Source organism: Pezoporus occidentalis, unplaced genomic scaffold (assembly GCF_034315485.1).
Source record: "Pezoporus occidentalis ecotype Australia unplaced genomic scaffold, CSIRO_AGI_Poc_V1 ctg368, whole genome shotgun sequence".
NCBI lineage: Eukaryota > Metazoa > Chordata > Aves > Psittaciformes > Psittacidae > Pezoporus > Pezoporus occidentalis.
The window spans coordinates 126,042-139,554 of record NW_026915679.1 but is presented as its reverse complement, the minus strand read 5'-3'; the positions used below and the strand labels follow the sequence as shown (position 1 = coordinate 139,554).

The following is a 13,513-nucleotide window of genomic DNA, read 5'->3' as shown; positions in this document are numbered from 1 at the left end:
TTCAGTGTGTGCTTGCAGTCCAGAAACCATCCATGTGCTGGGCTGCATCAAAAGCAGCACCACCAGCACATCAAAGGAGTTGATCCTGCCCCTCTACTCGGCTCTTGTGGGACCCCACTTGGAGTACTGTGTGCAGTTCTGGTGTCCCCACATAATGAGGACATGGAGCTGTTGGAGCAAGTCCAGAGGAGGGCCACAGGGATGATAAGGGAGTTGGAGCACCTCCCATACAAAGACAGGCTGAGAAAGTTGGGGCTGTTCAGCCTGGAGAAGAGAAGCTGCATGGAGACTTCATAGCAGCCTTCCAGTATCTGAAGGGAGCCTACAGGAGTTCTGGACAGTATCCCTTATGAAGAGTCTGTAGCGACAGGACAAGGGGGAATAGGTTTAAACTTAAACAGGGAAACTTCAGGTTATATATAAGGAAGAAGTTCTTTACTATGAGGGTAGTGAGGCATTGGAACGGGTTGCCCAGAGAAGTGGTGAAAGCTCCACCCCTGGCAGTGTTCAAGGCTAGGTTGGACAGAGCCTTGGGTGACATGGTCTAGGGTAAGGCATCCCTGCCTATGGCGGAGGGCTGGAACCAGATGCTCTTAAGGTCCTTTCCAATCTGAACCATTATACGATTCTGTGAAAAATAACCTTCCCTGAAAGACAATAACATAACTTGAAATATTGCTTAAGCACTTACTGAAAGTGGTCCAAATACTGAAAGTCATATTCTACTAGGTACAGGGCAAAGAGATTGCCGTATTGTCTTTGGCAAACAGCAGAAATTTTTGATGTTTAAAGCATTGTCTTTGTTGTACAAGATACCTGAAAAGCGAAAGGATGCTAGATGTCCTATAAAAAGTGTAAATTTTCTACTATAATGTGTATTTCAAAAGATGTTCAAATGTAAAGACTTCTCTTGAGTTACTTGCACTTGTATGTTTAAATTAAGGTGTTATAATTGTTAATTAGCACAGTACTTTTGAAGGAAAAGTGTTAATGAAATCTAGCCTTTTGGCTTGAGAGCAGACGTATGATTTTTGACTTACATATGCTTTTGAGGGACTGCAAAGGCTGGAAAAGGCAAGGATTAGAATTGCTGTATGTAAAAATTCAGCTGCTTTTGTTGTACTAGCTACCATTAAGTTTAATGTTCTGCTACAGATGGTGTTTGACTTAAAACAAAAATCAAAGCATTAATTGCCCAGTCTTTTTCAGGAAATGTTTTAAGAATGACAGTGTAAGGTCTCTTCAACCCCGAACTATTCTATGATTCTATGTATAGAAAGTTATTTATCAGGTTTTGTATTAAAGTTTGTAACAGTGATTTTTAATATAGAATTTCTTTTCTATACTTAAGCTGAAATTTTTCAAGTTGCTTTGCCTGAAGTTCGTTGGGTTTTTTTAATAATTTTTTCTTTATTTTGTAAAAATAGTCATTTTTTCTTGTAACACAGGGGACATGACGATAGTATTTATTCGCTGCTAGTTAAAAATTGGCTGAATTTGTTCTCTGTTAACCTCCTCTGTGTCATGTAACAGAGATTGTAAATTTGGTGTTATCTGGTATTGCTTGGGCCACCTGGTGGATAATGTATTTGAAAATTCATTTTGAATTGACTGCATTAGCTTTTAAAGTATGCTTTAACATGTAGCCTAACTTTATTGGTTTAGTGGGTGGAAAATGTTTAAACTGTGAACTTGTAGCACTATATGTAGGTGTTTAAAATAGTGCTACAATTTGAAAACTGTTTTTAGAAATTAAATTTTACTTGGAACTATTCACCTTTAAAGAATGGGATATTAGGAGTTCTTACCTCATTTACTATGTGGTGTTTTTTTGAATAATCTTTTATAGCTAACAACAATTCAGTAGAATTTCTTACTTCTTCCTTAGGAAAAAAATCAGTGAAATAAAAGTAATTGAAATTACAATGCTCTTGCTGATTAAAATGCTTATGCCATCAATGGGAAATGATCATGACTAATGTCTTACCCCCTCCCCAGCTGCTGAATCAGCGTGTATTTCATATGGGAGGAATGAATGCCATAGGTGTACTCATAAGGTGTTACTGGATTTGGTTATCTTGGCGTGGTTGGTTTTTTTCTGGAGGGCTGGAGGGTGGGGCTTAGCTTGTTGGGGGGGGGCGGGGTGTGTGTTGTGTTTTTAAGTTAAAATATTTGCATTCTTCTGTGGAATAAGTTGTGACTTGTATTTTCTATACAAAGCAAGCTGTGTAATTGGACACGGTGGACAACTTAAGGCAAGATTTTTTTTTTTTTTCTAATTGAGGATAAAAGTAAATTCCAACTTCCTACCTACCATTTGATCTATGTTACACGAAAGAGAGATCCTGTGGCAAATACAACTATGTATAATCATACTTAGGTACAGTATCTTTGTAAGGGATAGTTCTATTAATTACTTCAAGTGTATGTGCTTATGTAGCAGTACTATTATCCTAGTACCTTTTTGTTTTGAGTATGTTCATCTCTGAGTTTAGGTACCATTGTCTTTGAAATAGTACAGTTTTCCACTTCATTTGAAGGCACAGTTTCTAGCAATAGTATGTAAAGTAATTAAATTAGTTTCCTGAATCATTGATGTCTGCTTGTAGCCTTCCAGTGGTCTTGTTGAAAGATTCACATTGTGCAATTCAGTGAGGTCATATGGATGCCAGAAGTTGCCATTTTCCGTGTATATTCTAAAGGAAGCATAAGGTGATGGCGAAATCTAGAGTTAGGTGAAATGCTTTCTGTATGAAGTCTCTAAATCCAAGGGAGAAATGTTGGAATAGAATCAATTTGGACCAGCAGCGATGAAGTGGGAGGAAAATAGAGGGAAAAGCAACTCTTAAGTTATATCAAATCGGAGTAAATGTATTGCTTGTTTTTTCTCCCAATTCTGTTTCCTGTGAAAGCTGAGGAAGGTGGAACTGCGGAACTCAAAGGTGTATGGAGCTTTTGACATGAGCAAATACTACCTTTTGAAATAAAGGAAAAAATACTAGCTGGAGGAATAACTTCTCATGTCTATGTGTAGACAGTTCAGTAACAAACAAATATCCTATGTGCCATGCGTCTCCTTCAGGGTGGCTGTTGTGGTTTAAACCCAGCCAGTAACTCAGTACCATGCAGTTGCTTGCTCACCCCCGCTTCCCTTCCGCTTCCAGAGTGGAATGGAGAGGAGAATCGGAAGAATGTAAAACCCATGGGTTGAGATAAGAACAGTCTAATAACTAAAATAAAGTAAAATATAATGATAATAGAATACCAATAACAACAATAATGATAACAATAAGAAACAACAAAAGAAGAAATGAAAGCTCAGAAAACACAAGTAATGCACAGTACAATTGCTCACCACCTGCTGACTGATACCCAGCCCCACCCAAGCAGCAATTGGTCCCTTTTGGGTGACTCCCCTCCAGGTTCATGTACTGGGCATGACATGCTGTGATATGGAATACTCCTTTGGCTAGTTTTCTAGTTGGTTCTTATTTCACAGTTTATTCTAATAGTGGGCTTACTACTACGGAATGAGACATGCGAATTTTTATTTTTTTTAAAACCTGCTCATATCGAGCATCTGGTTTTAGTGCTCCATATGCATGTTGATTGGGGTTATTCAGTGTTTGTCAATAGGTTGTACTGAACACCAAGAAATGTGGTGTATTGACTGCTCACTTACTAGAAGGTCAGTGAAGTCAGTGTCTTCTGTAAAAAAAAACAAAACAAACAAACCAAGGCTTATTCCAGTGAAAGACTCTGTTGCTAGTAATGTTGAGAAGGTGATCTGGTACAGAATAAAAAGCCTGTTTAGTTATAGACCTTTAATATACATTTGGTTATGTCATCTTAAGGATTTTTTGTGAAGCAACTTTAGCCTGGGTGGGGTGTATTGAAATTGCTCAACTGAGACAATCAGTGCAATGAAATCAGAATTTAGGAGGAGAATGATTGATGTCTTGTGTAGGCTTGTGACACTGTAATTTAGATAATTATATCCTCTTTCCATCTTTTGCTTTCTCTGCTACCCTGCCATTCAGATTTTGGTTTTGCACGCATACCCACACATCTACCCTGCTTAATTGTTTAATTTTTGTGCTAGTTGTTCTTTCTGACATTGTATTTTTTATTTTTTTTTTTAGCAGCTTCCTTGTTTTTTTCAGTATTTTGCTCTTGTTTCTATTCTTATATCCTTGTATCAGCATTTTGGGTTTTTCTAGGGCAGTAGTAGTATTTTTCTGCCTGAAAGGAAATGTAGATGAAAATGAACTTCCTTGGGTTTTGTGTTTGCACTAGCTGTAGTACTGTGCTGTGTTTGACAGGGCACCTTACTTCAGTGGTAGGTGGATCTGGTGGCTAACGGAATGCATGGTTCTTTGTGATTGGCAGCCAGGGTTATAAAATCATAAAAGCAGCCATGCAAGGTCATACGAATACTCAGTCAAGCCTGAAAACTTGGTGCTGAATGGCCAGTACTAATTTTTGAGGAAAGCTGAGACAGTTGAAACAAGCAGGTAGTCTTGAAAGGTATTCTAGAGAACACATCACACTGTAATGGACAGAGGGAGGTGAAAGTTACGTTTTTGTTCCTGATCATTTTTTGTTTTTCTTTGATGAATATATATTTTCCCATTTCAAGTGTTTAGAACATTCCATGACAACGAATTCCAGTTTTATTAAAATGCTATGTGGTCGTTTTATTGAAGGCCTTCCATTTCCTGTACTGTAAAGATCCACAGAAAATTGTTTCATTTTCCATGTCATTCATGATTTCATACGCTTCTGTCATAACCCCTCCCCAGAGTAGTACAAATTAGTTGCTTCCTGCAATAGAAGGTGTTTGATATCTATGATCATCCTAGTAATTAATTTTTGTAATTTCTCTTTTTACATGGGCAGTAAGAGATATGGAGAATATGGGAGTGGGATATGAACCTAAACTGCAGAGTGTGCAAGACACAAATTTGCTAGGCATGGATGTGTATACACTGACAGAATGATGTTTGCTTTTCTATGCATTTCCTAATGATTCCTAATATTATTTGACTGTTGCTTGAACATTGAGCTAACTCTGCCATAGGCATATCTGTTGTAACACAAAATCTCTCTTAAAAGTTCCTCAATGAGTATGTCAAGATGTTGCCCATATGATCCACATAAAAAAGCTAATTCTGATTTTGCAACTTTGTCTAGTTAAGGACCCTAACTAAATTTGTGATTAAAATTGTAACTAAAGCAAGTGTATTTATTTTGAACAAAAAGATTTTTGTCTTTTGGGCTCAGAGTGAGACATTTGAACCAAAAAAAGGGCGAAGAAAAGAACAAAGTGGGATTTTAACTGATTATGTAGTTCACTCTGATACATTACCCTGAGGCAGTTATTCTGCCAGCAGAATATAGCCAACAGAAGATGTTGATGGCTGCAGTTTGACACTTAAAGCTATTTTAGAGGCTACTTGAAATAATAATGATCATGCATGCAATCTTTGCTGCTTGTGCATGAGCTGCTGCTTGAACTCATGTTACTGTAAGGATACTTTCTGAGCTTCCTGGATTTTGAGTGCTTTTACAGCTTTATTTTATTGACATGTTATTAAACAGTCCTGTGAAAAGAAGAATTGATAAGGAAATATACAGTAAAGTTCTCCCAATGCAATTCTGTACCTCTTTGGAGGATTCTTGTTTTCCCAGCATACTCACACTTCTCAAAAGGCATCTGGGATGGATTCTGCAGTGCTTTTCACATGATCCCTGAGAAGGTGTGGTCACTGAAAAGTACACAAAGAAATGGATGGTCACAATCTGGGTATGGTGAAGATACAGTAAGGAGGGGATTGTGATGCCTTCCGGTTCAAATTTAGAGAGCTCTGGACTAGATTTGAAACATTAAAGCACCTGAATATGTAAAATTTTGGCTACTGAGGCCTTTCTGGGCAAGCTTAATAGCTTAATTTACCTGATGGATTCCTCAGGTGCAGCGGAAGTATTGAGATGTCAGAGGTGAAGCAGGTGATTGATTCCCTTATCAATTTGTTTTAAAAACACACATTTTTTTTTTTTTTTGGTGCTAGCTGCTTAGAAACAACATTATTTCAATTGAATTTGTTAACTCCTATTTGTGTAGTGTTGGATGGGTATTGATGATTTAATATTCTGAAAGTCAAATTAATGTAAGTCTAAATTAATTTGTTGTTCATTCACACAGGTGAACACAATTTGCTGGAATGATACAGGAGAGTATATTTTGTCTGGTTCGGATGACACCAATCTGGTAATTAGTAATCCCTACAGCAGAAAGGTAGGCTTGTTTCTGGATAGTCAATAGGTTTAAAATAAGATTATTTTTCAAGATATTGAGACATTTTTCAAGGTATTTTTCAGATATTAGTTGTTACCTGACAAAGATAACATCAGGCACTTTATAGTGTTTATAAGTGTGAATAAAACTTCACAGTGCTTTAAAGCCTTAGTATTCTAATCCCTTGTGACATAGGTATTATCCCATTTTGCGGTATGTGGTCTAGCACAACAGGGACATGGTCTCACAATAGATTAGTGTCAGAATTAGGAATAGGATTCAGTCATTCTTGTGAAATCTTATAGTCAGATAAATAGTTTTCTGTTTCATTTTAGTTTTAAAATATTGTATTAGCTTTTGCTGTATGTAATATACTGCGTTGTCTTTCTGTAATGTGGTTGAAGTGCCAATCTTGGTTAAAATACTTTATTACCATTTGAAATTACATAGCCTTGTGTGTGCATTTGTGTGGCTAAAGAAGAATTTGAACTAGAATAGGGGAAGCAGTCTTATAAAGGGGAAAGTATTGTAAAGGTCTCTGCTTTTCCACTTCTGCACTCACATGGGTTGTGCTGCAGTTGAATAGCTTCCAGTAATGTCAGCTAGCATCCATCACATACTAGCAGTGTCCACACCTTCCTTTTTAAGGAGCTGCTGATAGTGTGATAAAACAGATGCTCTGAACTGTGTCCTCCAATGGTGGGGATGCGTGCAGCAATGTTCAAGTGAACTCTCCTTTCTTCCGCACTTTCTCAGAGGTTGAGAACTAAACCTTGAAGACATGCTGAGAAAGTAAACGGGGAAGGGGGAGATCAAATATGTGACTGGGATGGTGGAAGAGAGTTTGAATAGAAAGTTACGGAGGCAACAAAATTTTGCCTTCCTGAAGAGCTGTGCTTTGACTGGAGGTAAAGCTCTGCCAACTTTTATTGTATGTATATTTCAGGTTATATAGATAGACTATTAATCTTTTTTGGTTTGTTTTGTTTTTTGTTTTGTTTGTATGTGTGTAAATTGTTCAAAAGATGTGAAATAGCACTCCTGATATACTAGATGTAAGCTTTCACTGACAGAGAAATTTCATCTGCATAATGTTTTCTTTGAATTGAGTGGGAATTTTGAAGTAATTTTTATACTGTAAACAACTTAGTTATCTTTTTCCTATTAGCGGTGAAAATACAAATGGTTAGTTTAAATGCTGCAGGTGGGAGAAATAAGGTAACAAGGGAATGTTCACTAGTACAGAGGTTTTTTCAGTGTTGGTAGACTATTAAGAAGTATGTTAGGAAATACAAAGAATCATCACAAAGCATTTAAAACCAGCTATGATGATGAAGTAAATTATATGCTTCTCTGCTGTATTGTAGATGAATGACACTTACTAAGTCTAGTCTTAGTTTATTGCCCTTAAACCATGTTCTTAAATGCTTATTTATTTTTGACTGGTTTCAAAGTCAAAAATATGGTTCTCTCTCTTAAAGTGAGTTCTTTTTAAGAGTCCCATCAATTTTTAAGCTCTTTAAAGTTGGCTTGTATTACAATGTCTTATTTTCTTGACCCATGATATTTCAGATCTTCTAAATCTCTCCTCACTGACTGGACCAGTGTTTTACTTGGAAAAAAACCTGATGTGATATGTAACTAGCGTTTTACAAAACATAGGAGTTGCATTCCAGTCCTTCCATTTTGCAGACTGCTTTGTTCAAGTGCATGAGTGAATATCTTCTGTAGAACCGCCTTATTCTTAGAAGAAATCTGGTATAAAACCAGCTTCTTCGTTCTGTTGTATTAAACTGTAGATTACTAGCAGCCTGTACATTCTTGATGTTCTATAGTACTTGAGTCTGTATTATTTTCCCATTTGTTATTTGCTTTGACAGTATTAACCTGATACAGCATTCTTTTTGCTTTCTTCCTTAGGTTTTAACAACCATTCGCTCAGGACACAGGGCCAATATTTTTAGTGCAAAATTCTTACCATGCACCAATGACAAACAGATTGTATCTTGTTCTGGAGATGGAGTCATTTTTTACACTAATATTGAACAAGATGCAGAGACCAACAGACAATGCCAGTATACGTGCCACTATGGAACTACCTATGAGGTACCTCACAAAAGTATATGATAATTTTAAGATAGGTGGAACACATTTTTCCTTGTATTGTTGCCCAAGATTTTAACCAGATGTCTGAGAGCTTTATTTCAGTGAGAATTAAAGAACCTTTTTTTTAGCTTTTTTGTTTGTTTTGTGGGGGTTTGGTTTTGGTTTTGTTTTTTAAATCTTAGAGTAGGATTTAAAAGTGAAATATGTTGACTAAATTAAATGGAAGACTTTCCAAAACATAGTGCCATTAAGACCACTTTCTTTGCAAATATAATAGCTGAATACATCTTCAGTGAAAGAATCCTCTGCAGAGCAATACTGATTTAAACTGTATTGTGAATTTCTTTTTTGAAATAAGCTGGGGGGGGGGGGGGGGGGCAGTGGTTGTGTTTTTCATTTTGATTTTTATTCTTCCCCTCCCCCCCAAAAAAACTTTGCAGCATCAATGTCTTTTTCACAGTTCTTCCAAGAAATGCTTATTTCAGCATGCGTAAATAACTTAATCAGAAAAATATTTTTACAGTTTTATGTAATTCCTCATTTGTATTTTGGTTAACTCTTTGTGTAAATTCAGAGCCAGTGTTTTCAATCCTCTCTTGCAAATTTTGTTCTTATAAATAGGCAAGTGAAGAAGCAAAGCATTTATTAAGTTAAGAAGATAATCAGATTTATTGATCTGTTTATTTTAATGTCAGCAAAATCTTCTGCTTGTAGAACTTACCACGCTTAAAGTAGAAAAAAATACTGCTATTTCCTTCTAAGGTTATAAGTATTCCAGGTTTGAGTTTGTTTGTTTGAACAACAGCATAGTACACACACGGAGTGAAAAAATCCCAAATTCATTGATTTCTTAACTATTTAGCTCAGATTTCATAGTAAGCTTTTAAATCTTTTTCATGGTATGTTAAGTGAACAAAACGTTTAAAAACCTATGCTAAAAAAAAACCCTAGGAGGTGTGAAAAGGTTGTGTGAAAAAGGAAAATGGCCAGAGTCAATTTTTGATCATGTAGTAATAGTATCCTTATGGTTGTAATTACATGTGTTCCATTAAAGATTTTGTCAAAAACACTTCCTATCTGCAGGGTAACTTTTTAAATCAGTTGAGCTAACCTTGTAGTATTCACTGTGTTTCTAGGATTTGTGGTTTTGGTTTGGTTTTGCCTGGGTTTAAGACAGTTTTGCAAAATGTGATTCTGGATCCCAGGCTTACATTGTCTGCTTTTATTTTTGAGATTTGTTTTGATTGAGAAACTGCTTTCCTTTAAATAGCATCAGCCCTGATAGTTTCCAAACTGCCTGAGTTCTCACTGAAATTTACTATATATAGTGGATTCTGCAAGTTGATTGGATGTTCTCTGTATCTCAAATAAAACCTTTCTTATAAGTGCATCTAGAGACAGAGATGCTGTATCTTAAAGCTGAAATGTCTGTGTTGAGAACTCTATCAGGCATTGCATTGTAGCTTCCTGGGGAAACCCCTTGTTGGCTGATTGCAGGTTTTAGGGACAGCCACTTACTGGCTCAAGTGGTACCTCTGTTTCCTTTTAGCTTATGAGTGTTTTGAGTTTGAGAACAAGAGAATGGTTATGGATGCTGTGCGAAGGAGACATAAAGGTAGTGGTGGAAGTGTCATTAGAGCAGCTGGTTTGAGTGTGTGAAGATTGGGGTTGTGGGCTGGGATGATCAGAGTGCAGCAAATGAAAGAGTTGGTGACACCATAAAAATCACAATGAGAAGTCACTGTGGGTGTCTTAAGTTTTGATCTGCCTGAGCTCGGGTTGACCAACAGTTTGGTTGATTGCATGAAGTGTCTGACACCAGGTGGTGCTGCAAACCAGTGATCAAACTGGCTAAATTCAGTGAAGGCAGTTGACAATTGTGCTTGTGGGTCAGGAGTAGTAACAGATGCCAAAATGTAACACTTGTAACCTGTAATATGAGAATGACTGACCTTTGTTGGCAAGGTGGTGTCCTCAGTGATGATGGCATGCTCATTGCGGGCTACTAAACCAGATGATAAAATATAAATTTCATAGGTACAACAAATTAAACTTGTCAAAACAGACAGCACGAGTTGGAAAAATATTTTAGAAGAAACATGGAGAGCCCAACAGCCCTGCAAATCAAGCTGCAGATTTCATTGTTGTCCATATAGGATGGCTATAACTGAACAGTAACTAGTTCTATGAACATAGTAAATTCCTTTGAAACCATTAATTGAAGAGAATACAGACATTTGACTGCTATATTGCACAGTCAAAATGGTGGTATTGGGGATGACTTTTATTCAGCAAGTGAGGCTACCATCTGTGGGTTTATGACTGATCACCTCTAAGTATCCCGCCTAGATGCTTGTTGTACTATCATTGGTTGCTTGTGATTGACCCAGGAGATGACAATCTTGTTCAGAATGCGTGGGTAAAGGTCTTCCTGAATCTTCATTAGCGAAGACAGGCCTTCCTCATAGGGGAAGGAAAACTCCTGTCTTCAAACCCAGGCTGATGGAGCTCGTCTAGTCTTGTATGGTCTTCCATCAGAGAAGGACACTCTTACAAAACCCACGACCTGTGGACTTTGCTGTCACCGTCCTAGCTAACTAGGCTGTGGCAGTTAAACCTCAGGTTTAAAGGGTGGGGCCAGTTCTGTGCAAGCTGCGCTTCACCTAAAAAATCCACTGTGCAGGCTGGAAGGGCTTACTCTCACTTGTCTGTATGGACAAGTGAGGGTCGAAACAGTAGGTGACAAGATGCATGGGTAGCTGCAGATCAGACCTTGCATGCAGGCGGACCAGTGCATGGGTAGCTCGAAATCACTCAGGAGATAATAGTCCTGGTCGGACACTTTCTGATTGCCTAAACACCCTTTTTTCCAACCAGATTTACATATCCCACTTGCCTTTGGTCATCCTGCTTGTAGTAAGTGTGGTTAAAGCCCTTTCCAAATCTTCACTCACAAAGCCAAGCCATCAGTGTTAACAAGAGGCAGTATTGTTTTGAGTGACAGTAGTGTGATACCGTTTTGGTTGTTTATACTGTTTTTAAAGACTGTTAATGGGAGGAATCTCAAAACCCCTGTATGACATTGACTGTTTTAATAACTGTGTCTCTTTTAGATGTAATGTTTCTTAGCCTGTTTTGCACTGAGCTTTAACATATCTAAACTTGAGCTCTCTTAAAAAGTCTTTGAAAAGATATGTTTATATAAAATATCTTGGAAGGTACTTTATAAAGATTATCAATTCTGTTACTGTCTTATAAATGTGATACTTGAACATTAAATACATGTATTACTGTGTGACATAGCAGACCTTTTTTTGAGCCTTGGCATATGATAGTGTAGTAGAGTAAATAGGGCTTTTCAAGCAAATGGCTGAGATACAGCTTCAGCTTCTGACATAACACAACTTTGTCACTGAGAGGTTTCTGAGTGGGAAGATACTGTGACGTTACTGCCCAGCTGTATGTAACCACATCATCATGTTAAATACAGAACTTTGACTCATTGAATTCTCTAAATAACAAAAGCTAACATCATCTACCCTGAGGTGTTAATTCTAAATGGGAGAGTGGCTTGAATTTACACTGTGCTTTTAAACTTGGAGTTTGTGACAGTTCAAGCTGTTACAAAAACATTCATTGAAATGGAGTAATGTGGAAATTTGTGTAGTGGTTATGGACTGTGAGAGAATTGGACAATTGTTTTTAATGCTGGGAGAGAACAGAATAAGTAGGGTGAGAGAAATTCTTGAAACGTGTTTCTGAAGAATTTGTTGTTTATACAAGGCCATTATATGTTAATTTTTACTCAGCCAAATGCTTTTCATTGCCCTTCATGTTAATGGCATTTCAGAAAGAATATACTTTTATGAATAACTTATCTTCATATTTTCAATACAGTATAATAATATAGCTATATATTTTTAAAGTTAAATAGAAAACAATTTTTTAGTGAAAAAGGGTTTTTATATATATATATAGTGCTCAAGATGTTGATGTTTTTATTTTCAAATTAATGGTATTTCTGGAGGTATGAATACTTTTTTTTTTTAATCATTTGTTTTTTATCAGATTATGACGGTACCAAATGATCCCTATACTTTCCTCTCTTGTGGTGAAGATGGCACTGTAAGATGGTTTGATACTCGAATCAAAACAAGTTGCACAAAGGAAGATTGTAAAGATGTAAGAGTGAAATCTTTTAATAAAGATGACCTAAATGTAGAGCTGTACATCATACAAACATAGGATATGAATTCTGGTAAGGCTTTTAGAAATAATAGATTTCAGGGTCGTTGGTGGAGATGACAACATGTTTCCTGAGAAACAAAAAAAGTTTGGGGAGTCTTTTTTCTTTCTACTTTTTTTTAAAATGCATTTTATTTCAATTTTAATATCTCCCTTTTTTTTTTTTTTTTGTTTATGAACTTTGGTGTGAGGCTTCAGATATGGTAGAAAGGATTCTAGTTGAAATTAAATCTCTTGGTCTTGTTTACTTTAGTTACTATGAAGTGTAGATTTGGAGGCAAAAAATGAGCCTTCAAAATCAACTGCAACTGTGTGTTGTTAAGCATCGTTTGTCCCTGTGTGAGAAAAGATTTGGTAATGAATGATACTAGATCAAATTAGTCACTGGTATTACTCCCTGGAAGGTAAGGTATTGGTGGTGTCCACTGTGTTTGGATTTCAGGAAGTTTTAATATTGAAGAAAAACTGGTGCCAAAGTATGTACTACTACTCCAAATTAATTTTACTCAGTTTTGTGCATATTTGTAAATTTTAGTAGTTTCTTTCTTTTTTCTTCCTCAATCCAATTGCCTATTAAATCTAAATAGATTAAATCTATTCTGATCCTTTATTTATTTAAGTATAACAATTTATACTGTTTCTACATATTTGGTAGTCTTTTATACTACTTCTACTCTTCTAAAACAGTTACATGTGTTTCCATAGGAAAATCCAAGGTGTGAGATAGTTTATAAATCTGTGGTTGTTACGCTTATCTATTCTTAAATGTATGTTCTTTTGTTTTGGTGTTTGTTGTTTTGTGTTTTTTTTTGGTTGCTTTTTTGTTTTTTTTTGTTTGTGTTTTTTTTTTTTTTCCTGTGGTTT

The 13,513-nt window shown here is 36.4% G+C and overlaps 1 protein-coding gene across 6 annotated transcripts in view; it reads left to right on the top strand.

The window, feature by feature from the left end:
* Nucleotides 1-13,513, top strand: part of DCAF6 (DDB1 and CUL4 associated factor 6) — an 84,546-nt gene that overhangs the window by 19,003 nt on the left and 52,030 nt on the right. For all 6 annotated transcript variants that reach the window (XM_062631096.1, XM_062631095.1, XM_062631094.1 and 3 more), the window contains exons 3-5: nucleotides 6,206-6,298; nucleotides 8,219-8,404; nucleotides 12,473-12,586. In XM_062631096.1, coding sequence (XP_062487080.1) covers nucleotides 6,206-6,298; nucleotides 8,219-8,404; nucleotides 12,473-12,586 — 393 coding nt within the window. The remainder of the gene's footprint in view (nucleotides 1-6,205; nucleotides 6,299-8,218; nucleotides 8,405-12,472; nucleotides 12,587-13,513) is intronic.